At 38.7% G+C, this 25,912-nt stretch overlaps 1 protein-coding gene across 1 annotated transcript in view; it reads right to left on the reverse strand.

Annotated features, from left to right (window-relative positions):
* Window positions 1-2,457: 2,457 nt before the first annotated feature.
* CFAP57 (cilia and flagella associated protein 57) overlaps window positions 2,458-25,912 on the reverse strand; it is a 23,698-nt gene continuing 243 nt past the window's right edge. The window contains exons 2-23 of the mRNA XM_026853905.1: window positions 25,702-25,787; window positions 25,176-25,241; window positions 24,163-24,449; window positions 23,775-23,955; window positions 22,664-22,816; window positions 21,443-21,582; window positions 20,582-20,747; window positions 20,079-20,192; window positions 19,379-19,591; window positions 18,605-18,778; window positions 17,319-17,480; window positions 16,704-16,859; window positions 14,504-14,597; window positions 13,421-13,611; window positions 12,265-12,438; window positions 11,023-11,181; window positions 10,477-10,620; window positions 9,016-9,132; window positions 7,977-8,111; window positions 7,750-7,893; window positions 3,189-3,315; window positions 2,458-2,907 (exon numbers count right to left, since the gene is read on the reverse strand). Coding sequence (XP_026709706.1) covers window positions 2,696-2,907; window positions 3,189-3,315; window positions 7,750-7,893; window positions 7,977-8,111; window positions 9,016-9,132; window positions 10,477-10,620; window positions 11,023-11,181; window positions 12,265-12,438; window positions 13,421-13,611; window positions 14,504-14,597; window positions 16,704-16,859; window positions 17,319-17,480; window positions 18,605-18,778; window positions 19,379-19,591; window positions 20,079-20,192; window positions 20,582-20,747; window positions 21,443-21,582; window positions 22,664-22,816; window positions 23,775-23,955; window positions 24,163-24,449; window positions 25,176-25,241; window positions 25,702-25,787 — 3,395 coding nt within the window. The 3' untranslated portion in view covers window positions 2,458-2,695. The remainder of the gene's footprint in view (window positions 2,908-3,188; window positions 3,316-7,749; window positions 7,894-7,976; window positions 8,112-9,015; window positions 9,133-10,476; window positions 10,621-11,022; window positions 11,182-12,264; window positions 12,439-13,420; window positions 13,612-14,503; window positions 14,598-16,703; window positions 16,860-17,318; window positions 17,481-18,604; window positions 18,779-19,378; window positions 19,592-20,078; window positions 20,193-20,581; window positions 20,748-21,442; window positions 21,583-22,663; window positions 22,817-23,774; window positions 23,956-24,162; window positions 24,450-25,175; window positions 25,242-25,701; window positions 25,788-25,912) is intronic.

Genomic DNA, 25,912 nt, shown 5'->3' on the forward strand with positions numbered 1-25,912 from the left:
GAAAGGGGTGACCACTTTGAGAGGAGTTAGGGAAACAGAAAAGGACTCATTGAGAGACGAAGACAATAAAAGGGAGTAGCAGGAACATTGAAGTCAGCAGGGGAATGGGACTCCCAGACTGAAGGCATGCCCCCTCCTTTGTGGCTGGGCTTAATGACAGCAGAAGGGATCACTGCTGCACGTCTGAGCAGCTGGAAAATCTCCTGGGAGATGTAGGAAGAAGAGAACAGGGCTGAACAACAGCTCTTCCCTAACTAATGGAAAGGGAGGCTCAGTTATTAAGTCGCATGCTAGATTTTTAGCAGGCTATGAGAGGGGAAGCTTAGGATACGCTAATACAATAGACACAATTAGTGTGACAGTTTCAGGAATCTGTCTGAGTAAAATCTGACAGATCTTTTGAAACTTGTGAAATATCATCTGTCCAGTGGCTGGTCTCCTAAACCTAAACCAACAAACAGGATGCGGTGGATTTCTCTCTACAAACACCCTTGAACAATGAGCTTGCCCATACTCAGAAAAACCTTGTCCTTTAGTTGGGCCAGTTAACAAACACGTCATACAAGGGGAAACCTTATTCACTTCTAAAGAGACATGTATTCACTTTAAAAAGTGGGCTGTAACTTTATAAGAGCATGAGATGCTTATCGGCTCCTCTAGAGAGGTATCAAGAGGAGAAACAGACAATGCAGACCAAGAAAGGATGAAAGCAGAAAGTGTCTTTGCACCCTGAGAAATTTCAGCAGACCATTAGCATACAAAACTGTAATCCGGTTACAACTTAATTCTGTAAACATTTCTACAGCACATGTGTGGGAGATTGACCTTGGTGTAGTTTTCCCAGTATAGAAGGGGCTTGTACATCTGTTTTGCTTCCAGCAGACCTCTGATAAACCTCAGTTATAACACTCTGCTGTGCCTGACTTTTAATGTTCTCCCATACAAAAGATGTTTTAGCTGCCTCTTAGCCAGTAAGATCAAGTTTTAAATCCTCCCCAACCTAGTTTGCCAGCTGTCTACCTAGGCTTCATCTGACAGGCCTTGCATTGCCTTTAAAATCTTTCTAATGAGGGTGACACATGGGCATACGTTTAAGCATATTAATCACCACTTAGAAATCATTCTTCACCTATATATGCTTCTTCCTCTTATTAGAACAAGGTTCTTCTTTTTCAGGAAGATTGATTCCATTTCTCTAAACCACATCTATTAAAGCAGTGGCTTCTACCACTCAATTTATTTTGACAGAGAGGGGAAAATTATACCACACGGGAGTCTAGCAAATTAAAATAGGTGTGTTCTGAAAATTTAAGAGGGAACTAGTTTCTAAAATATTTGCTAATTACATTAATTACATCCTCTTTCTGTACAGGAAGTATCAAGATGATTATATGGGGAGGGGAGGAGGGTGTTAAGCTAGTACATTAACAGACCAATTCCATCATAACTTTGTTCCTGTGAAACCTATGTTTCATAGACCTTAAAGATGTAAAATGAAAAAAGACTAAAGAGACTTAATTCCACACATGGACAAAACACTCAGCTGAACTCTCCTAAGTCACAGGAGCTTGTGGAACTATCTGTTTTGCCATGGTGTTAGCCTCGAAATGAGTTTAGTATCCTTAATGGTAATATAGCTTACAGGTTATCCAGCCTTGGCACCACGATCTTTTGTGTAATCTTATTATTAGTATGTAGAAAGCACTTGTCACTTCTCTACAATTCAGGATAGGAAATGGAAATGGTAACATACTGGCTGTTACAATACCATATAGTTCCATGCTCAACCAGTAGCTTAAACTTCTGAAGTATATGAAGTATTTCTCAGTGAGACAGTGTGTCATGTACTCACAACAAAGGATGAAAAATTTACTTTTCTCCCCCTCATTATTAAAGAAACTCCCTGCCTTTTTCTATACATGAGTAGTTTGCAGAGTGTCTTTTTAGGAGAATTTCACTAAAGAACTGAACTAAAGGGATTGCAGATGTTGGGGGGGAAAAAAAAAAAAAAAGCAAAGATTATTTTATCAAAGTTATAGGAGATTTATGACACAAGGTTTGGACTTTATTCCAGATTTCAGAGTCTGAAACTGAGCTGCCTTTTTGTACTGCTGAAATGATTGTAGCAGATGATCAGACAACACATCTCTAGACAGGAGGCAGCAACTTGAGCAAGGGCTCTAGCTCAGGTTTGCTTGACCACTAGACAAAAATTGCCCTCACAAGGCAACTGAGTTTTAGTCTGTGACTGAATACCTGCTTGGAATAACACTGACATCTGGCCTTAAGTATGGGCAGTTCTTTGTATGGAAAATAAGAGGCTGATGTTGATTTTTGCAGCACAATGACACCAAATAAGAATTCTAGCAGAAAATGCTTCAGAGTTTGACCAGCTCTTCTGAACTAGGACACATTATTTTTCAAGAGAAAGGTGCATACCTGCCCTAGCATGAAGGCACAAAGACCCGTCTTGCACTAACACAAATTTATTTTTTTTCTCTTGGCTCCTAGGCCTCACAGAAAGGGCAAATTCCAGGAAAGTAGAAGGGAGTGAAGGTTGCTGCCATGTGTTCAGAGCGAGTGTTGCACAAATGCTTCTAGTGGAAGAGTATAGGATCACAGAAGTCTAATCTATGCTGTTGCATTTCTGATCTTGCTAGGAGAATATAATAATGTGAGGCATCCTTGAATCAGGTCACTGTTGCTGTGTCTTGTGGCTTTTTTCTAGATTCATCTTAGGAAGATTTCCAACTAAGAGAGGCTGAACTGCAAGGATTTGCCCCTTCTCCTGGATTTGGTCTCGCAGGTATTGAATTTCTAGCTGCTGCATTTCTATGATGTTCTCACTTTCCTTCTCTGCATTCAACCTTAGGACAGCTGGGCTGGACAGCAGTTCACTGGAGGGAGCTAGAAGATAAAATCAGAGTGGACAGAGCAGAGTAACAAAGGCCCAGCTCACATTGTTTTTTGGCATGAACGAGGAAAGGCATCTTTCAGGGCTGAAGGAGTAGAGCTAAATAGTAAGATTCTGCAATATTTAGCAGCTGCTACAACTAACATTACAATATAACAGGTACCACCAGGCAGACAAGCTGGAATGATATGGAGACAGTTCACCAAGGACAAAAAGGGCTTCTGGAATGAGTACTGACAATATGGGAATCATACAAGAAGCAATATTCATTCACCTGTGTCTTGAATTGCCTGTTTTTTCTTGGTTAATCTTAGTGTTGACTGGAGGTCATGTACCTGGGTGTGGGCTACCTTCCGTTCTTGCCGCAAGTCATTAATTTCCTTTATCAGACTCACATTTTCCTGCAAAAACAGTATGTCTTATGAGGAAAAGCACAGGTACTATGTGGCTCAGCAATATGTATCTCCATATCATTGGGAAGGACACTGGACAGTACAGAATCGGTATCACAGGCAGAAGATACAGGGCTATCAGTACAGTACACATTTCAAAGAAGGCCACGGCAGATTTGACACAAAATATGACAGTATTCTAACTATGTTAGCTCAATAAGCTAATACTTGTTTTGCTTTTCTGACTGCAGCTGCACTCCAAGCTATCATCTTTGTTGTCAATTCCACAGGGAAGCTCAGGTCCTTTCCTGGATTAATTAATTCAGAATTAATGTAGGGGATTTCCATTTCTCCCTCCAGTGTGTATTATTTTGCTTTTCATATGCCACTATGTGTCTATTCACTTAAATTATCTGTATCTCCTTGCAGTTCTTCAAAGCTCTCTTCATTAGTTCTGACAGACATCACTTTCCAACACCGCTTCCAAATTATTAAGAAATAAAGCATATGGAGACTTGAGATACCTACTGCTAACATGCTGTTATGAGGAAAAGTTAGCCCTGTATTCATCTTTTGTTCTTTTTTTAGTCAGTTCTCAACCCATAAAAGTTCAATCCTCTAATTTTTTAATAGTCTACCACAAAGCATCTTGTTGCAGGAATTGTGAAAGTACAAGTGAATGTACTTTACCCATTTTTGTGACAGATTCAAAGACTTCAGCAAAACCAGTATGGGCTAATACTGCTGAAAGATGATATGTTGCTCATGATTCAGAAACAGGAGCACTATTAACTAAGTATTTCTTTTCTGAATTCAAGAGAAGTGTAATTCTGTATTTGCCTCTTACAAAGACCTTAGCACACCAACAGCTAGTGCAAATGTTAAACAGCTGCCATTATACTCGAACCAAGAATAGCAATGATTTCAGCTACCCGTGGTAGTTTTTTAGAGTTTTGGAACACAGCGCCATTCCAACCCCTTGAACATCATAAATGCCAATATTTTAGAGAGATAAATGGCCAAAAGGCATGCTTTGGGCACCTCACATAAAACCAGTCTCAAGCAATAGGGAACCCACTAAAACAACATAAGATAAGAACAAGGATTAATTACATTTTCCTATGAAGAAGGTCTCTTCAAATCTTGATTTTTTTAAATGATAATTTTGGTTGATAGAGATAATTACGCTGCCATAAGAGATTTATGGAAGGCATAAGATTCAGTTTCTTATGGTATACTTACAAAGTATTGGCACCACACAACAGTAAGCTGGTTAGTAACAAAGTACAATGCTTACTGCAATTATCTGCGTATAGAGGCACTCAAGGAGTTCAAGTTGGCAGCAATAACTCAAGGTGCATGTGTGTGGCAAGATTCTCAATACTTCACATGAAGACAAGTACACCAACTGTGCTTCATTTTCCCCTCAGCTGAAAAATCACTGTCTGGAGGAAGATTGTGGGATGCTGTAAGATCTGAACTTATTGGGTAAGAACAGTGGTTGTGTTGGACTCTAAATGCAGCATGAGTTGGTGAGCTCAGGCAGTTTGCTCTCAAACCACAACATTTTGTTGACTCTGACTTGTTTAATTCAAGTTATGAAACACAGATGAAATGTGACTGCTATGCGTTTATCCCAGAGCTTGATTCTGAAAGGAACACATGAAGAGGATAACTTCCAAGAATGAGTCAAGGTAACTTTCTTTTGACCAGCTTTCAGGGCCCGGTCACAGCATTTCTGTTTAGGTGTACTGTAGTCATGAACATCTCTGTAAGTTCACTGCAATTGTTTGAATGCTGCTATGAAATTAAGATCTTGCTTTTCGTCTCTTAGGCAGTATAATACATAGTATCTTGTATGAGGCAATCTGGGCTATGTAGAAATGTCTTGTCTGGTTTGCTGGGCACTAAAAGGCTGATGGTGGGCACTAATAATACTTTTCTGAAGAGGCATGCTATCCAGAGAGATTAGTCTCTAATTCAATCTTTGCATTCTGACAGAAATCTTGCACTGCAATGCAGTGATCCTGCAATGAATTAAAATAAATGTTCATGGTAAAACTCATTGTCATGGGATGTTGTGTCAAAGTACCAATTGTTTCAGAAAAGGGATTGATCAAATGAATGGAGGATGAGGCCATCAGGTACAACTGCATATGATGTCTGAATGCAATCTACAGCCTAGGAAGTCCCTACAGTGCTGATTGTCATAGACAGGTAGGACATATTATAGAAGAGATCATCCTATATATGCTTCAGTTCAATCAGCATTACTTCAAGATTATTTAGTGTGCCTGTTCTTAGGTATCCAAGTGACAAAAGAAGCCATTTCAAATACAGAAGGCTGGAGAAAAAACTAGTAGTCTAACAACAAGAAACTTGCCAATTGGTAAGAATAATTAAAATTATCTTGACAGTTCTAATCATCTGTTGCAGCAGTTGCTAGTGTAATGTACCTATGAATAGTCACTCAAAGAGGAATGCAAAACTCTGAAAAAGTAAGCACAACTAAGGAATAATAGAAATACAGAGCTAGAAGGCCGCCAAGTTGTCATTTACTTTTTCAAAGCAAGTCCTGACAGAAGTTTGTCTAAACTAGTCTTAAAAGCCCCCTGTGAAGGACTGGAAGACCATGATAATTCCTCCTGGCTGTAAAGTCTCATTAATCTACTAGACTTCAGAGAAATGCTTTTGCTTTGAAGAAACCAGGCTGGTTAGAACCTTTGATATCTTCATCTTCCAGATGTTTTATTAATTCGGTTTTAATCATCATTTCATGTTAAGCTTACTGATCCAAGACATCAAGTATTATCATTATGAGCACCATCTGTCACCCTATTCCAGCAAGGAAATTCTTCGGGTTATTTTCTGAAGCCATCTCCTTTTGTGCCATAGGAAACATCTAACTCACAGAAAGAGTGAAAAATTAAAACAGGGCCAGGGAAGGAGATCATTGCTGCCTAGACCTGTGTCCTGGTTTCAGCTGGGATTGTGTTAATTTTTCTTCTTAGCAGCTAGAATAGTGCTGTTTTGGATTCAGTATGGGATTTGGTATGAGAATAATACTGATAATACATTGATGTTTTCAGTTGTTGCTAAGAGATCAAGGACCTTCCAACTTCCCATGTCCTGCCCATGCACAGGTGTACAAGAAGCTGGGAGGGAGCAGAGCCAAAGCACTGGACCCAAACCGGCCAATGAAAATTCCATATCATGTAGCATCATGCTCAGTATATAAAGAAAGGTTGGCCAGGAATGAGGGGGTTCTCTCTTGCTTCCAGGACTGTGATTGTGGGATCTTGGTATTTCAGGATCACTAGCTGGGTACAAGCTGGGTATCAGTCAGTGGGTGGTGAGCAATCGCATTGTGCATTACCCATTTGTCCTTTCTATTACTGTTATTGTTTTATTTTTATTTCAATTATTAAACTGTTTTTATCTCAATCTATGAGTCTCCCTTTACCACTCCAATTCTTTCACTCATCTCCTGGGCAGGGAAGGTTGTGCAAGCCATTGCATAGTGTTTGGCTGCCAGCCGGGTTTAAACCACGACATCCCAAAGAAGAACTATAAATAAATAGCAAAGAACAGATGACTTAGGAGGGGTTTGAAGTCCAATGATCCTGAGGAAGCATAATAAAGTAACAATGAGAAAAGGGCTAGTGAGGGGAAAAGGAAATGCTGACTGAGCAGAAGGAGATCATGGTAAGAAGAGACTGTAGAAGAGCTGTCCTCCTAGGATGTTTGCTGTGGGGCTTTAGACCCTTTCACTCCAGATGAAAACAAATTTTATCTGTGCCCCCCCCAGTCATAAGTTCACCTTGCCTTGTAAGGAACAAAGATTCTGAGCAAGAGATCTTGGTACAAATAGGAATATTTATCATGTGTTTCTGAACTTCCTCAAAAACCTGGATGTGAAAAGCAGAAAGTTCTTCTGAATTCAGACCAGTATGTGTGGGACTATGGGGCCAAAGAAAGGTTGTTTTTTTTTTTATTTCCTCCAAAATTACTTCCTAAACACAACCACAGAGCAAGTACAGCTTGTCACTCACAGGTGCAAATTGATTATGATGGCAATTATAAACAGTGATTGAAATAAAAAATAAGAACATTAATTGCTTAAAAAATGTCCAGGCAGCAGAGACTCCCTATCTCCTTTTACATTATGGAGTGAGAGATAAACAAAAGTATCCACAAAACAGCAGCAATTTCTGACTTCAGAGACCTTGCTCTTTTTGACCAGAAAATTATAGAACTTTAGTAGCTCAATGAATATTACCACCCTTGACTGGAAGCACTTGAAAAACTTCGGAATTTCTGTCAAGGAAGCAAACCAAAACTGTTTCAAAGTCCTAAAAAAACACAGTGGTAAGGCTGCTAAAGTCTCTTTTGTGTAGATGCTTCCTTTTTCTCTCTCCATAACACAAGGAAAAGGCTTATTACCTGCACAATGTGCATGTAAGCAGCTTGGTGGATTTTCTGATCCTTCACCACCTTCTTTTTTAAAGCTGCCAAATTCCTCTCAAGATACTCTCGCTGTCTCATGTACTCCTGCTGCAAGTCTCTGTCTGCTGCTTCAGTCTCCACCTGAGGGGGCACAGCATGTTGCCTCAGTAATTACTCTACCAGAGAAATTCATCTGCAAGGAGAAGGCAAAGGCCTTGACTCACCAAGTCTGATTGGTTCACATACTTCCTGTAGAGCTCACGGATCCCACCCTTCATTTTTCTGGAATCCTGAATGAAGCCCACACAATTATGAAGATCTGTTTTAAATCGTTTGATGAAAGTTTCCATATTTTGCTTCTGCAAAAATGATGTAGGTATATTCTTAATTGACTCATCAGAGCACTCTTACCATGTACAATTTTTTATAAAGTCTATTAGAACTGGAGAAAGCTCTCATATACTTTACTTCCACTTAATTAAAAAAAAAAATTCGTTAAAAAATCCGCTGGGGATGTGAGCACTACATGTTGAAGAGCAGTGATAAGTTTTAGCAGTAATAATAATCCAAGATAATTGCATTAGGTAATGTAAGTGTCAGCATCCAGAGATCTCATCTGAAAACCAGTGGCTTATTACCATGAATACTGTCTCCCACTGCCCTTTCCCAGACAACTTACGTTCTTATTTAGAAACAACATGCAAACAGTTAATGAGAGAAGGCAAGGGACAAAACACATATCAGACAAATGCACAACTTGATGACTTCATCAAGACTGTCTTCTCATTCTCACTTGGTTTCTACCAGGCCCCTCTACCTGCTTCCTCAGTCCTGTACTGCCTGCTAAGCAACTTCACCTTCACTTGCAGTCCCTTTTCCCCCCTCATGACTTGACGTGCTTGTTGTCAAACACAAGGGATCCTTGTCTCCTCCATTAATAAGCCCACCCTTCTTTTCATCCTACTAATGCCTACATATCATTGTAGGTGGTAGCCTATGTGCTGCTCCTGTTTAGGCCATGTATCCCCAGATTTCAAGTTTGGGCAGGAAAGTTGAGCATTCGCCTCACTGCTCTGTTAAAGCTAGGAGAATATGTGTTGATTGAAAAAACTGACACATAAATAACTGGATTTTTTAAAATAACAATTCTCTAACCTGGTTGCAGGCTTGGAAGTTATCTTTGTCCCTACTGACCAGACTCTCCTGGCCCTTGGACACAGTACCTCTGAAGTACCTGTTTGCAACAGTGGTTGTACCCCATACCTTCTGCCTCTCTCTGTGCATCTTGCTATTAGTTGCTTTTAGTTTCTGTTGCAGTTGTGTGATGTTCAGCTTCAACTGTGTGCTCTCCCTGTGGAATCGTTCCAGCTCCCCCTCCATCTGAAAGGAAGCAGAAGGAGGAAATCAGGACTAAAAGGAGACATGAAAAAACAACACATAACAGGAAAACCAGAGACTGGAAATACAGACTTGAAGGAGGATATCCCCCTTTAGGCTGAATTACAACACAAAAAAAGTCAATTTTGGAACAACACTGCCCTCTGTCAGAATGTACAGAAAGCATAAAACTGGATATTCAACTCCCTTTGAGTTACAGCTATTTAAGTGATGTGATGCCCCTTCATTTCCTTGAGCTGAACTGAAGCTTTACTGTTGCATCTGAATAAAAATAGGTGAGATTGAAATTAGCAGTCAATACTGGAAAGAGTAAGTGCAACAATAGGAAAAAACCTGAAAAGAAACAAATACATTGAAATACATTTAGGCGTTGGAACTGGCTGCCCAGGGAGGTGGTGGAGTCCCCATCCCTGGAGGTGTTCAAGAGTAGGGTCGATTTAGAGCTTAAGGATATGCTGTAGGTGGGAACTGTGCTCGGCGAACGGTTAGACTAGATGATCTCCAGGGTCCTTTCCAACCTAGATGATTCTGTGATTCTGTGAAAAGCTGTGGGCACATATGTAGAACACAGGCGAAAAAAGCAGTAAGGGTACTATAGCATTTATTGGCATAAGATGGTGACCAGAAGAGAGAACAGGGCATTCATCATGCTAGTCTGACATACATACACTTTTTCATTAGTCTGCATTTTATTTTAAAGGCTTTTTTCTGAATAAACAGACTTATGAAAACTATTAGGTCACTGATTAGCTTAGTCACCATAGTCCTAATTTGGCTGTGCTAAAGCTACATCGATGGAGAGATCACAATAAGTTTCTATCATAAATAAGTTGGTTCAATGAATTTCCTGCAAGCTAAGTTTTAATACATGGAAATTTTCCACAGATCAGCTGATTAACAGTATTTTGTCAATGTACTAACCCCTAAACAGTGATGTGTGCATAAATTTGCAACTTTCTGAGAGGAGTTCACTCTCTCTTCCTCCAGATCAGTAAAGACAGTGTCTTGCAAACTCTACAGGTTACGTGGAGGGCAACCACATAAGGACAAGATCTATTTTTAAGCAAAAACTGGTACTTTTCAGACTCTAGAATTAAATACTGAAACAGGAGCTTAAATACCTGTGTCGATCACTGGTAACATGATAGCAAATTAAATGGCAGCTACTGTGCGCAAATATTTTTACTAGTTGTAAATAACTGAATCAGTGCTATGTATCTTCAACAGAAGTCAAGGAACAGGGTGGAGTCTTCCATGGAACTTGTTGAGTCATCTCTGTATTCAAACTGAGGTCTTAGTAGAAGAGGCCAAATGAGTGTTTCTCACCTCACAGATCTGCTCCTTCATTGTTTTAATATCATTTTCACGTAACTCTCTTTGCTTCTTAAACTCCTCTATTCTGTAATCAAGTACAAATATGAACTTTTCAAGTTCCTGATTTTTCTTTTTTAGGTCATATATATGCTTCTCCTGGAAGAAATAGGTACAGAGATCTGAATCAGACACAGAACTCTCAAACATCCCTAGGACAAGACACAAACATAATAGAGGCAAAACCAGCAGTCACAGATCTAATGGAAGACTGAACTTCAGTTGCACATCTACACAGGCTGAGTGGGAAGGACCAGAGCAAACAACGCAGAGATCCCAGAGCAGGGAACAAGAAACTCAACATCCTGAATTTGAGGTCCCTAGAAAAGCTTAGAATGTAAACTAAAAACTAAAATCCCAAACTAAAGATAGCAAATTCTTTAAGTTAAAACTGAGTTTCCAGTCATGTGATATTATTACAACATGATACCATTATAATAAATATCTGTATTACACCAAGGGAGGGTGACTTTGATCTCAGCCAACTGTCCAGTTCCTCACCTTGTCCTGGATAGCGTTGGTTCTTGCTTGAATTTCTGTCTTCAGTGCAAAGATGTAATTCTCCAGTGATTTAATAATGCCTTGCAGCTTCTGCTGTTCCAGTCTCATTTCCTCAATGTTCCTGTTTCGTTCCTTGAGCTCTTCCTGTAGGCTGTTCAACTAGAGGCAAACAAGTAAGAACTTAACAGTCTCCAAAAGCTGTGCACAACTTAGCCATTCTATTCTGTAAGACAACTTGTAGACAGTGTGGGATAAAGGACATTAAACTAAGACATGATGAAGGAGCATCACATCACTTAAATACCTGTAACTCAAAAGGGGGCTGAATATCCGCTTATGTATTGTCTGTATATTCTGACAGAATACTCGCTGCACTAAAAGGAATCAAAGAATTTGCATCCAGAAGCAAGAAGGGTATGGATATTATACCAAAGCATCAGCTTCAAATAACACTCAAGCCAGGGAAATGATTTTAAGATGATCACTTCTCACGCATCTCTAAAGATATCGAAAGTAGACTGGAAGGGTGCCTAGTTCATAGTAAAGCCAAGAAAGTTGGAACCAAGAAATGTTGCTGATCAAACTGTGAGGACCCATGAAGAAATTCCTGGTGTCTAAAAGACAATGCAACTGAAGACAGTACCATGATAATAGAAAGTATGAAGGAAGAGAACCTATCTGTCTCCAGATAGATACTGAAGGGACTGAAAAGAAGAAATGTCTCTAACATCCTTAGGCAAATGTAATGCTTAGCCAGTAAAAGAGCTAAAAGGTTTTATGCCTCCTTAAAAATCCTAGTAAAATCAATAAAAAATGATGATGCACACAAAACATATAGTGTTTATTGCATCAAATGAAGCAGTAGAAGTATTTTCTAGCAAAGCAATGCATTAGATCTTGTAAAAATGAAAAGGTTAATTTCTTTCCCATCATAGGATGAACAATATTATTATTTATAATTTAAAACCATGTAAGATAAAGGAAAATGTCCTAATAAAAACACACCTCCTCTATCATCTATCTCGAATCACATCAGCAATACAATCAGCACACAGCTGCTTCTTCTGTACAAATATTCTAAAACATTCAAACTGATATAAGAAGGAGGCTACTGTTCTCAGATGAAATACCACATTTTTACAGACTAAATTAACAGACTAAACTACGTGCCATTAATCACATTCAATCCTCAGCTATAGGTTTCCATGTACAGGTCTGATCCTACAACAGAATAAGACATACCCTTTTATTCATGACTCCTATTTCTCCTTCCAGTTGCAGGTTTGATGCCTTTTCTTCTGAGAGCCGTCTCTCGTACTTGATTTTGATTTCCAGGATTTCTCGGTCTTCATCTTCTTCAATTTGTTTCTTAATTTCTTCATGTGCTTGAAGCTGCCGCCTCATATCCTCTTCTGTCTGCAGTTAAGGAAAGCAAACATTAGAGAAGGCAACAGTAAGAGACCAATAAGAAGAGGAGAATTCTTTATTTGTAACTGTGTTTCTCTTGGGAGGACCTATTTATCTTATGAGTGGACTCTTCAACTGCAGCAATATCATTTAAGAATCTTAACATTTTAGGGAATTAAAGTAACTTTAAAAACTGTTAAGATAAACATAAAAATTCTTTAAAAAATTTCTTCTTTAGGCTTGGTTTCTTCAAGTTAGGAACCTGGCTTAACATCAGCAAACTTGTTCTGGCTGCAGAAAACACAAACATGAGTAACACTTGAGATCTTTCAAAATTGCTGTTTCTGATGCATTAAGACCATAACCAGACAGGTTTGCATCAGTCTCTGTATGCCTCTCTTCTCACATTCATTCCTCACATTCTTTCCAAATTGGTATTGCAACATAGGGCTGCCAACAGTAATGTTGATAGAATTTATTGACTTTAGATACCTAAGTATCGGATATCTGGCTGCTGACCTCAATGTGAAGGAGTTTTTCGAAGTATACAGGGTATTTCTCTTTGTTCCCCATATTATGCAGGCAGGAATCTCTGGGACTCAGGAATGGAATTCACCATTTTATAAATGTTATCTCTTCACTAGAACAAGGTGATTGAATCTATTTTTATTAAATTACAGTAAATGTAATGTCTAACCCACATTAATAAACAGAAATTATTGTATCTAGGAGACAGAGAGGGGAATCTGAGGATGCCCAAGGATATTAATCTTAGCAGGTTACTTTCTGAAGATACGAAGCCCAGAAAAGTTGGTAACTCAGCTGGGTTTTCCTCATTACTATTCTATCACCTGTTAACATATTTCCCCAAGGTTACAAGCAGATCAGGATTTGCATGGAGAGAGCCAGCCTCTCCTGCTCTAGGGAACACTTTATCACAGTTGGAGAAAAACTTAAGTCAATAATTCAAACTGCAAATCAAGTTTCCTACCTCTTTCAGCAGAACAGATTTCTCATTAAGTTTTTCCTCGTAATATTCTGTTAGCTCCCTCACAGCCTTGCTTTTGCTTTCCTCCAAATTGTGCAATTGTTTCTCGTATTCCTCCTGCATCCTCTGGGATTTCACTTGCAGCTCCTGGTATTTCTCATTTTCCATTAAGATTTTCTGATTACTGTCAGATTCTGGAAACAGGAAACATATGGAATGGCTAAAAGTAGCAGAACAGAGGTGTATCCTATCCTTCTACAGTCATCAATATCTTATTCTCTATTTTATTTTTGGCAGCTGGTTGCAATTAAGTTACACTAGAAGTATTTCATCACTTTCTTCATCAGATATACAGGGCTTTTAGACTCTGTGGCCATACAAAATTTTACATCAGAAAACCATATCTTGAGTTTCCTGCTCTTCCATTTACTTACCACTTCATTAATAATGCCTGTTTCAAAGCCGTCATTCACCTTTCTCAGCTGTGTTTCTGAATATTCTACTATAACCCTGCTTGCTGCATCGGGACAGAATGTTGTTCTGTTCCAGCTTGAACAAATCTAAAACCTACACCAAAATCTCCCACTCTGCCATTACAACAAATTAATAACAGCTGATTTAGGCATTCCCTTGAGATGACAACCATGATAAAGTTGTATAAACACAATGGTTACAGAATATGAGTAGGGAATAGATTAATTTATGGGTGGACTTCCTTTCTGGTACTAATCTGCAGTATTTATGTTTTATCTTGATTATGAATCTGGGGTCCAGGTATTTCCATGTTGTGTGCATTGTACATTAGCCTTGCTCAGCAGTACGGCCTCAGTATTCTTGCACAGTGAACTATAAGATAAATGAAGAAATTACTAATCTCAAAACGCAAATCTAAGATACAGTGCCCATGTGCAAATTCGCATCATAGTCATGTGTGTGGTGCAGTTTATACAAATGTTTGGTTTGTAATATCTATGCCATACATGCATTTTGCCTTGTACTGTAGTAGTCAATCCCTGTCACATTACTTGCTATGAAGCTAATGCACTTCCTCCAGATTCTAGTTACAAACACTTGTTATAGTCTAACCTAGCTGTTGCACCTCCCTGGCCTGTTTATTCATCAGCTCAGACAGTTGAAACTGGTGTTGTAGCTCCTGTTTTTCTTTTTCTGCCTGTAAAATCTGGGGAAAAAAATAAGAAAAATATGTTTTAATTTGAAACTAGGCTAAGCAGCGTCAAATTGTTCATGCTCTTACTCATGGTAGGGAACACATACACAACAGAATTGACGTTTGAAGTCTCTCACCAAAATTCAGATGCCATATGTCACTAAGTGAAGTTTTCCCAGAGATTAGTTTGTTATGACAAGTTACAAAACTATGGAAAGCTAAGGGAAAGTAGCAAATGGCAATCCTATAATACAGAGTACTGTACAATCCCAGTCTAACAAGAAGTTTGTGAACTACAAAAGCCTCTGCTTCTTTGCATGTGCCTGCTTGAGGAGAATTTGCAGTTCCACAAATTGTTGTCCCAATATTAAAGTTCAAGCTGCTTCCTGTCTCACTTGAAGCAACCTTTAGGTCCTAAAGCACTGACATTTGCATAGAATGGCATAAACCTAAGCAAAAGTGAGTACTTGAATGCCATTTGCTTGGAATGTCTGACTACCACTACAAATCACTTAATCTTCTAAAAAAGCACAAAGAACTGGAACAATAAAATGAGTGAGAAGTTTCTCAGAAAAGTTGGGAATTGTACCATAGGTACAATTTTTTCACTTTCTTCTCATAATAACTGTATGGGTCTTACATAGGCAGAAACACTCCATTTGCCTGCCGGACACAACAACTAGAAAGGTTAGCCCCAAGCCTGTCCAAATCTGTTGTTCAGTTTAATCTTAACACATACTGATACTCAGACAGGAGTAACTTGACAGCCTAGAAAACTTTTATTCACCTTCAGAAGCATTTGCTTGCAAGCCTGTAATCAACAAGCTTGAAGAAGTTTTGGCATAGCTGAGGTTATTATAACTCTATAGCCAAGCACTACCTATGAAAAGACCTGAAAAGACAGAAGAAAACCAGCACAGAAGAAACACAGGTAGAGGGATCTATAAGAATTGAAGTGGCTTTCCTGTAAAAAGTCAAGCTGTACAAAAATGAGGAAAAACAGAAAGGTTAAAACTCAGGTTACTTAAACACAAAAACCACAATGAAAAAAGCTAAAGAGTCTGAGGAACTACTTGAAGAAAACATTAAAATGAATAATTCAACTTCCTCAAAAAAATCAAAATCAGAAACTGGCCAGAACATTTGTAGGGTCAAGAGACAAGATAGGTATAAAAGGAGCACTTGATAATGACAAGGCCATAAAATAATAAAATTCGTAAGTAACCTGGCAAGCTTTCATACTGGAATCCTTCTTTATGTGGAGTCAAACTGAAATACTGCTTGAAGGGACTATGTACAACTCGACAAAATAAAGAGTAACAAATCACCAGGATGGGATAATATTAATCCAAAAGCTCAAAAAGAACATGAACTGACAGCAATGAATCATGTGATATGTAGTCTCTCATTTCAAGCCGTCTTACTGCCAGACAAATGGCTATTGGAGCACTTGCCTTCTAACTCCAAAAAGGGTCCAGAAATACAGCAAATTACAGGTCAGAAATCTGGTGAGTGCACCAGACAGATGGACAGAATAGAATTAACACACACAAATAAAGAAGACATTGGGAAGAATTATTGCAGCTTTTGCCTTTCAGGGAAGTCCACAGACCACAGAGAAATCAATAAACACATGAACAGAAGAAATCCAGGGAATATATCTTACTTCTATTTTCAAAAAGCATACAGACACCTCAGGAGACATTCTTAATAAAGCTAAGCATACAGGGCATAAGAAAGTCGGCATTAAGAACAATTGTTGGATCCTGCAGCAGCTGCTACCCTACATGTGACAGAGCTTTTAAGGCATGGTCCCATTTCTACTTCAGGGTGATTCAGCTTACTGATCCTTGGTCTCAGTCAGCATTTATTGCTGGAACTGTTTTTATGTGAAGATGTTTATAGGCTACCTAGGAGAACTCTTGCATCCCCTTGTACTTACAAGATACTTGACTCAAGGGTAGCTTCGTGCTTTACACATATCAAGAACATCTTTACTGGAAAGGAATGATTCACTTTTCAGATGTTTTATGGCATTCATACATATATAATGCAATCTTGAATTCAACTCTTCAATGAAAGATTTCTTGGTATTTGGTTCTGCAATATGAATCATACCTGGTATTTGGTTTTAAGGGAGCCTATTTCCTGAGTGAAATTCTCTTCTAATTCCTTTATTTTTTCATTACAGTACATGTCCTTGAGACGTAGCTGGTAATCATTTTCTGTCTGCAGCTCTTTCACACGAATCTGCAGGTCTAGCATTGCCTGACTCTGTTAGGACATGAATGAGAAGATAGTTTTAACAAAGGTATTATTTGCCATTAGCAACAGTTTGTTAAAGATGTTTTATTTACATGCACATACTTACGAAACACAGCCTTCGCAGAGAATTTTCAGATAGACCAAGAAGTTTCAGAAGTAAGGTTCCTTTGTTATCTTACAAGATGGTTTATAGAAATGCAGCTTCTGACTTCTCTACTCCATTAAAACTGCTTTCAAATGATTGGGGAAAGTACTAGAGAAAAGTCTAAACTTTTCTCCAGACTCACTGTTCATACAATGCAGTTTGCATATTAACAAGCAGCTGCAGCTACTTGCTGCAACTTCTTTTTATGACAAAAGTCATGCAAGCCCTCTTGAACAGAAGGCCACATAGGAACAGCTAGTCACAAACATCATGCAAACGTACTAGGAATCCTATGGTTCACGTTCACAAGTTGCTCCTCCTACCTTCTCTTCTATATCTGCTCTCATGATTAGTACTTCCTCAGCATACTCAACTTCCTTTTCCCATTTCAGTATTCCATCTCCTTTATCATACACTTTCCAGATAAATATAGAGCCATCCTCTGAAGCAGTCAGCAGAAATAGGTCATCGTTTGTTACAGACATCTTTGAAGAGGCAACAAAATAATAGTAGAGACAAGGAAGAATGGAGACACAGTTTGATTTTATACCAAATTTTTCTTCCCACCCACATACTCCCTGTCATTTCTACCACAGAAAGTCGACAGTGGAAATATTTACATAGCCCCACTACCAACATTTTGATTATGTCCATGCTCCACCCTGGTCCAAACAACAGGGGAAGGGAAGATAAAGAACATGTGAAGTCACTAGATCCACTTCTGCTCTCAAAGCTGTAGGAAGATTTTTTAAAACCTGGAACAGAAAAGACCTTCTAGACAGTTATAGCACAGACAGGCAATTCCAAAGGTCTCTAGTTTTTTTCTTTGAGGACTTGTTTGAGCAACAGATGGCTAAACATTTCCTTCTGAATATGCAAATAACCTCACCAAGAACTATCTAGTAATAACTGCTGTCACCTTCTCCAAACCCCCTGTGACTGCATGGCCTGGCATAGAGTACCTGGGAGTTGACACAGCCTATGAATGAGGTCAAAGTAGAGTTCCAGTACCTGAGGTTCACAGCCTAATGCTGGACTGTGCAGCTCTAAGTCAAGATGCTTCATTTGACAGTGATACTTGAAATGCCCAAATTAGGAACAATTTTAACAAGACAGAACATGTGGCTTCCTGGAGAAAGTGCACTGAAATATTCCATGGTTGCAGGCTCTATTCACCTTTCACATGCTGTTCATTACCCTATTAGAAATACACTCTGGTTAGCAGACCAGCACTGCAATCTCTTCTGCTCTTTACCCTGGTGGCAAGTTGCTTAATACATTTATCTCATTCCTCCTTCCATTCTCACAAGAGATTTTCAAGCCTGCATAAATCTGTCTTCCTCTTTCCTGAAACATCTATATCAAAGTTCTCCACCAGGGATATGCCAGGTGACATGACCTGGTGCAAGCCACTTTTTAGCCAACAACAGCTTACCCAGTGACATCTATTTCTAGAGACAGGGCTTCTATGAATGCTGTAATATTCATTCTCCATGTGAAGGCTCAACCTTAGTGTTAACATATTATGCTATGAAATGGGAAGAAGAATCATCACTAAAGGAGATGCATGCAGCTGATATCACTGGGAAAAGAAAGTACTCTATGTTACCTTTGTAACAGCACCTGCATGGGCCTGATACTCATTGAAATCCCTCGTCAAAGGTAATGGGTACTTCATAGCTCGAATTGTCCCCAGAGATGTACCAACAAATACCATGTGCCCGGAATGAGAAACAGCTACTGCAGTATAAACAACACCAAAAGCAGACACTTCAAGCTGGATCTAAAAAAAACCAAACCAAAACCACATAAAGCCCCCACATTACATTAAGTTCTCCAATACTATTTGATTGCTTATTGCATGAGCAATTGTCATACCACTGCCTGCAGCTAATAATTCAGTTAAAAGAATCTACATGCCTATAGGAGTAAAGCCATGAACAGTAATTAGTATTAAGATTTACAGATATACACTCTTAAAATTTCAAGCCAAGTTCCACAGGTTGATCACTTCTGAAAGATGTAATAGTTATCACATACAATTTACTACTTTTCTGGAGAAAAAGAAATGCACGTAGCTTATAGTGGTAGATTCAATACACTTGTATTTCAGCAAAACAGTTGATACAATATTGCCAAGTTAGTTTGTTAGCTGATTAGAAGATTTCTAGGTGAATCCAAGTGAAGTTATAAAAATACAAAACTAGAACAAAATTTCAGGCTTCATGGTAAAGGACATAACACAAGAAAAGTGTCAGTAAATATTGCAGCTATCAAAACCAGACTGATTCCTACTTACAAATTAATCCTAAGGAAACCAAAGCACTAGTATACTACCCTCCCCAGAGAATTTAGCAAAATCCCAGAGTGCTTGTTAGCTCACCGAAGAGTCGGAAATTTCTTTGAGAGTTTGGTCAGATCCAACAGCAAAGATGATTTTGGCATCAGAAGACAGGGCAATGCTGCTGTAGATGCAGGACTTGAGCACACACTCTGACTCCCTTTTACCTGTCAACAAGTTCCACTCATACACAGCACCATGTGTGTCACAGGAGACAAATTTAGCATCATCTGTGCTCCATTTAACTGCATGTATCTGGCAAAAGCAAAACACACCAAGGAGAGGTTACAGACATACAGCATGGAGTCCTTTTAATGGTAAAACCATGACAACTTTGGAATCATACTTCTAAGTCTTACTTAAAAATCCCTAGATGTTTCTCAACTAATTCCATTTTAGCATTTAAAAAAACCTCAGTAAGAACTAGCTTATGAACACACTGTCAGGAAAAAGTTAATTTCAATAGTGAGTAGTATATTTTATTTTCATAATTTATTATTGGGATATTTTTCCTGGTTCAGCTGCCTGCCAATCGTTCACCTTCAATTTAAGGACAGACTCTTTAGATGTATCTAATGCATGCATACATTGGTTTCTGACCAATGAAAACTGACTTCTGGATTTCTATTTTTAATTTTTGGGCCCATTTCTGATCCAAAATTGTACTTTACCTTTCAAAAATGCATCTTACCAAGTAGTTCGTACTTTAATGACTTGTATAGTATAGGATTTGTTTACTAACCTTCCCACTATGTCCTTTCAGATTATTAATATTCTCAAAGGTGATGCTGGAATAAATTTGAATCACATTTCCATTAACTACAGCAAAAAGATGGCCTCTGTTACTGAAGGAGCACTGCAAAAAGAACATAACCACCCATTACTGTAGATGCAGTGGATAAAAACTTTCATGCATTGAATTCCAATGACACCATCTAACATCAAACTGTTACACAGAGAGAAAACTCCGTAACATAATTAGTCTCTTACTGCTTTCTTAATCGGTGTTTTCCCCTGTAAAATTCAGTCCTTGAGTATTTCTGAGCAAATTACCTGTTGCTTCCTAGGTCCACAGTCATGCATCAGCCTCCAGGCTTATTTTCTGATAGTCAGAATCTTTTTCTCTATGCTTTGTCTCCGAAATCCCACTAGGATCTATTGGATTCTAGGATTCTATCTTCCATCATGTTCTCCACCACTCTGCTCCCTATAACTCCCCAATTTCAATTTTGCATCACTCCTTACCTCTCTACACTTTCTCACAGAAAACTCCTTGAAAACATGCATGTCCTCATGCAGTAGACTTATAAATCGTAGTTTGTCAGAAAACCCAACCAAACAGAAAAGGCCAGTGGGATGAAGTGATACTGTGTATGCTTCCTCCTGATATTCCTTATACAGCTCCAAAGTGCTGAAAGATAAAACCACTGCACAGTATGGAATAGTACAAACTCCCTGTGCATGCTTGACAGGACATATCTGACCCAGCAAGGACACCTGCAGCTACAATGTGATTCTGCCTTGTCCCGGAGGAAATAGGTTGTCATTCAGTTAAGTAATGATCACACACAGTGTTAAGGGAAACAAAGGCAAATATGAACTTTCTGGTTCACAGAGAAGGTTTGGAAGGTGCAAGAACAAATACTTGTTTACTGTAATATAATGAAGAAGGTAGACAAACTGCTGATTGCAAACCTACACAAATATCTCTTCCGAGATTTGTTTTTCTGCCCCTCTTCCTCCAAAGAACCTTAAAAGCTGGAGTAATTTTGCTTAAGAACTATGGCTATGAAGCAGGAGATGGGACAACAGTATCTTAAGACAAAGTTGAATGAAATATTCCAAAAGAGTTCTTTTTCCAAAACACATTAGAAGTCTGACACAAAAATGGCCTAATAGAAAAGGCTTTAGATTCTTTTGGCACTGGTTTTAAAAGCATTGCATATTTACACTCCCCAAATCATGTCAGTAAGACCATTTACATCCCACACCACACATGAATTTTACCAGAACAACACTCTCAGTCATACGAGACTGTTGCTGTTGCCTGCTAAATACAATATACAACAAAGCAAGAGGTAATAACAAACAGAAACAACTCTTTACTTTGTCTTGTAATTCCAGATGCGGACAGATCTATCCAGGGAACAAGTAGCAAGAATGGGTTTCCAAACACAGATGTCCATACCAGTGATTGGAGCAGAATGCAGTGGAAAATTCAGATATGCAAAATAAGCTGCCTTCTCCTAAGAAGCAAAAAGAACATTAAAAAAATCACAAATATTTCACCGCAGGCAGTAAGTCAAGTAAGAAAGCTATCATAGCTCTTTGCATACAGTAACCAAATAGATTTGAGGAAACCACTTAATCCTCTCACTGTCCCAGTCTGAACATAACAATGTTAAAAACATAACAATGTTAGTATCAGTTTTAACTTTATAATTAATAATCAAGAAAAGTGATGCAGGGAAGATGTAGGTTCCATAGTTTTCATACAGTAGTGATAGCAGAACATAATTATAAGTGACCAAAGAAATGCAAGTTAGATCAACAAATAAAACTGGACCTGCAAGAATTCAGTTAAGACCATCTGGTCAGACAGACATTTAAAAATAATCAAGTGCTGAGTGATAAGCAATTTAACCAGGATGTTTAGCTAGTATATGCTGGAACTGAAGCACTAATAAAATTTTAGGCTGCATGTAGAAAAAGGACCTGTAAATACAAAACTCCTTCCTGTAAAGATCTTCCCATATGCCTGTACACAGTTTAGGTATTTAACTCCATACAAGCCTACTTCATGATAATACATCTATCTCTTGTCTTTGAATTATTTAATACCTTTAGAGTAGGGAATGTTTTTCATTGTGTTTATCCTTCACAAAGAGATTTCACTTCTAACTTGGACTTTTATTTCACTATTATTCTAGAGTAACATGAGGCTGTTCCAGCTTTATCATGGCAATAAAGTTTCTGCATACTACAGTGGAGCATAAACAACTGGCTACATTAAAAACCTTTCCATTAAAGTCTTACTTAAGTTGTTCAACAGTGACACACACCCTTAAACAGTATTAACAGTGTCCTCTATCATTCTGCTGAATAACATCAGGTATTCATACAAAGGGATGCTTAAAAAAGGGGCTACTAAAATACAGCTCTCAGAAGCATGCATAGCACTTCCTATCATGAGCTTTAAGAGTTCAGATGCTATTTGATGGATTTTATGAGAATCTATCATAGAAAGAGACACTCAATAGCCTGTGCCATTACAATACACCCCTTACTGGACATGATGGATGTGGAATGTGATAAGATTACACCCACCTTCGTAAGATCAGTGGAGAGCATAGTAAACATGTAAAGCTGATTTTTATTTGTATTAATAACCATCGTTTCCTCAGAGGGACTGAAGCATATACATATAATGTCCTGTCTGCCTGACTTTTTCGGCTCACTGCTGAACAGGTCCTGAGGAAGCTGCACAAGAAATGCATCCCATGGGATATTCCAAGTCTCCATGTATTAGTAGTAGGCACATACACACAAACTTTTGCTATAATGCTACTTTAATAAACATATTAATAATATTAGTAAGACAACTTGGATATTTACTAGTACATAACTACTGCAAGGCAGGGAATAGAGGACAACATAACCCAGCTGTATATATAGCATTAACAGCTGAAAAAAGTATCAGAGTATTCAGCTGTAAACTTAAGTACTGCATTAAACAAAAATGAAAATGGTAGTAGAAAAACACAGAGAAAAAAAATCTAGCAAGTGTCAGAGTGAAAACTGCTTGTAAACTGTGATCTCAGAATAAAGGTTCTTTGTAGTGTATCATTCAGGTTCATAACAGTCTTATTACAGGGTCTCGTACACAGGGCAGAACTGACCTTTTAGGTCCAGAATATGAAGACTTGACATGGTCATCAGAGTTAAATGTTCTTATCCAGAGACTGCAGTAAGTCAATGCATACAGCTCACTATAGAACAGTTAGGAATCTTACTAGATTACTTAAGAGTGCACAAGTCCCATGGCAATAGCTGTCATGTAATAAATATTTGAGCGGAGAAAAGTTTTGTCTTGGAAAAAAACCAGCAACATAGTTCTCCAAAACTGATGTAGACTGCTTCTTAGCTCCAAGTCTCCATAAATAAGTTTCTTAAAGGTTTCCTGAAGTTTAGCAGCTTCAAAACACATTTTACATGTGTGAACATGCAGAGCTACCTTGCAAAAGGACATCTGCCACTGACTTTCAGTTTGACCTCTGGCAGCTCCCTTCCTTTTGATTCAACAGACAGTTAGCTAATGTTTACAATGTAATTTAGATATGTATTAAAAATTATCATTAATAACTGAATTGGAAGCACTCCCACCCCTCTAAACAGGCCTCTGCTGCCTAATTGCTCGGAAAAGCTTTTTTCTCCCTACCCAGATTTCTTGACTCTCCTTGTAGACCTCCTTTTCCTTGGTCTTCTCAAACAGAAGAACAACTCCTGGGCTAGATGAACATGCAAAGCCTTTGGAATAAGCTGCAACTGCAGATATTTGAGTCAAAGAATCCTTTTGTGAACTATTATCTTCAAAGGCCAGTCCACTAGAAACATCAGAACTGCAAGCAGGAAATGCATAAAGACTTAAAAATAACGAAGGACAAAACAAAAAATGCTTATCAACATCAATCAAAATATTATAACCCATGCATAAACTGGACAAGAAGGAAATAAGTGAATAGCCTGCGATAATAAGTATTATTAAGAAATAAGTAATCTGCATGCACAAGCATGAAACTATTAGCAATAGCATTTAACAGATTTACCTCTCATATTCATTTGTTGTAACATCTTCTTCTAGTTCCCTGGGTGGTTTTTTGCACTCTACACTTGTCTCCCAGTGCAACTTTCCAGTTTCAAACAAGAAAAGCTTGCCTGTGTCAGTGCCACATATAACTTCCTCCTTGGACAGCCAGGCATGGCACAAGTAGTTTTGTGGCTCTCCCTTTTGTAAATTCATCTGCTTCAAAGTTCCTTCACTGTACTTAAAAAGTTTAAAAAAGCCATTTCCAGTGATACAAACCTGTGCATTGTCTTGAGGACTAAAGCTCACCTATGGAACAAAAGAAAGAGAAATTATTTTATACAACTATGTTCACAAATAAGCAAGTATTATACCTGTTCCAAAGACTTTCAAAACCAGATAAAGGAAAACAAACAAGGGAAGAAGGCTCATAGAAACATATAGGAATGTGGAAGAGACTAAGAAATACCCACCATAACTAGATACTGTCACTTTCCCCCTTTCAAAACTGAGTATATCAATTTTACAGAATGCTACAAATACATTAACTCTATTAAGTTATGATGCTATGTGACAATGCAATACTGAAGAGAAAGTAGTTTCTGCCCTTCAGAATTAAATGACAAAAGTAAGGCCAAAATACCTCTTTACTGCTGATTAGCAAGTTTTTCTGGTACCAAGCTTCCTGAAAACTGGGACCATTCATTCTTAAAGGCCAGCAATAAATTCTGTATTTCTTTATTTCAGGCAAATCTTGCCCACTACACATATTAATTCACATAATTAGGTGTTTATTGGTGAAAATGGTGGAATAACCATCTCAATACCTAACATGAAGGATAACAGGGGTAGTTAGACCTCATTTTTCATGCTTAATGGGACTTCAGACAGCAGTTGTCTTTACAATCACCCTACTCTCTCTAGGAATTGAGCTCATGCAGTCAGTCGTTTGTCCAACCTCTGCTTGTAGCTGTACCCGGGAAAAAATGGCAACTAGGGTCCAACAAACACATGTACTGGAAGCTTCTTACCTACCTGCAAGAAAGATACTAAAGAAGGGTACCCAAAGCAGGGTGCAGGAATAGTTTGAGTGCCATCAGTCTGCTCCTAGCCACTCTTCCTGGGCTACTCCTCTGATCTACACAAAGAACAGACTGCAGGAGGGAAAAGGTGCACCAGCACACTGAGAACTTCCAAGATGTGTGTTAGCTACTGAGCACAGCCAATATATTTAAGGAGTGTTTCTGCAGGGACACAAGGGATACATTGCACACTCACTGGCCAGTTGTACTGGCCCCATACTGTAGATCTCATGTGATATACAAGAATCTCATGTGATACAAGATGTACGGACATATCCATTACGGGTCAAAGTAAAAATGTATTCAGCCCAGTGTCCTATTGCTGAGGAAGGCCAACAGCAGACGCCAAGAAAGGCCAGAGAACTATGTAAAATCTACAATGTGGAGCCCTCTTCTCCCTCTCTTGCCCTGGACAGAAGCCACATGGCTGCAGGAAAGCAAACTGTGCACATATCCTGCAGACAGAACCTACGTGCTACCTGGCACCCAGTACTTGCTGAATGACGTTTGCTCTTTTTATCCAACTTTTTGAAATAGTGCAATAGGCTCCCAAAGAACCAGTCACCTGTGAATCAAAATGGTAAAAATAAGCCGCAGAGACGCTGGCCCAACTCGGTTTTGGAGGCTGGCGTGTGCCCCCCCTACCCTGGCAATGCCGGGGTGCGGAATGGGCCCGGGGCTGCCGTGTCG

The sequence above is a fragment of the Athene cunicularia genome (assembly GCF_003259725.1).
Source record: "Athene cunicularia isolate RWA chromosome 8 unlocalized genomic scaffold, athCun1 chr8_part1, whole genome shotgun sequence".
Classification (NCBI taxonomy): domain Eukaryota; kingdom Metazoa; phylum Chordata; class Aves; order Strigiformes; family Strigidae; genus Athene; species Athene cunicularia.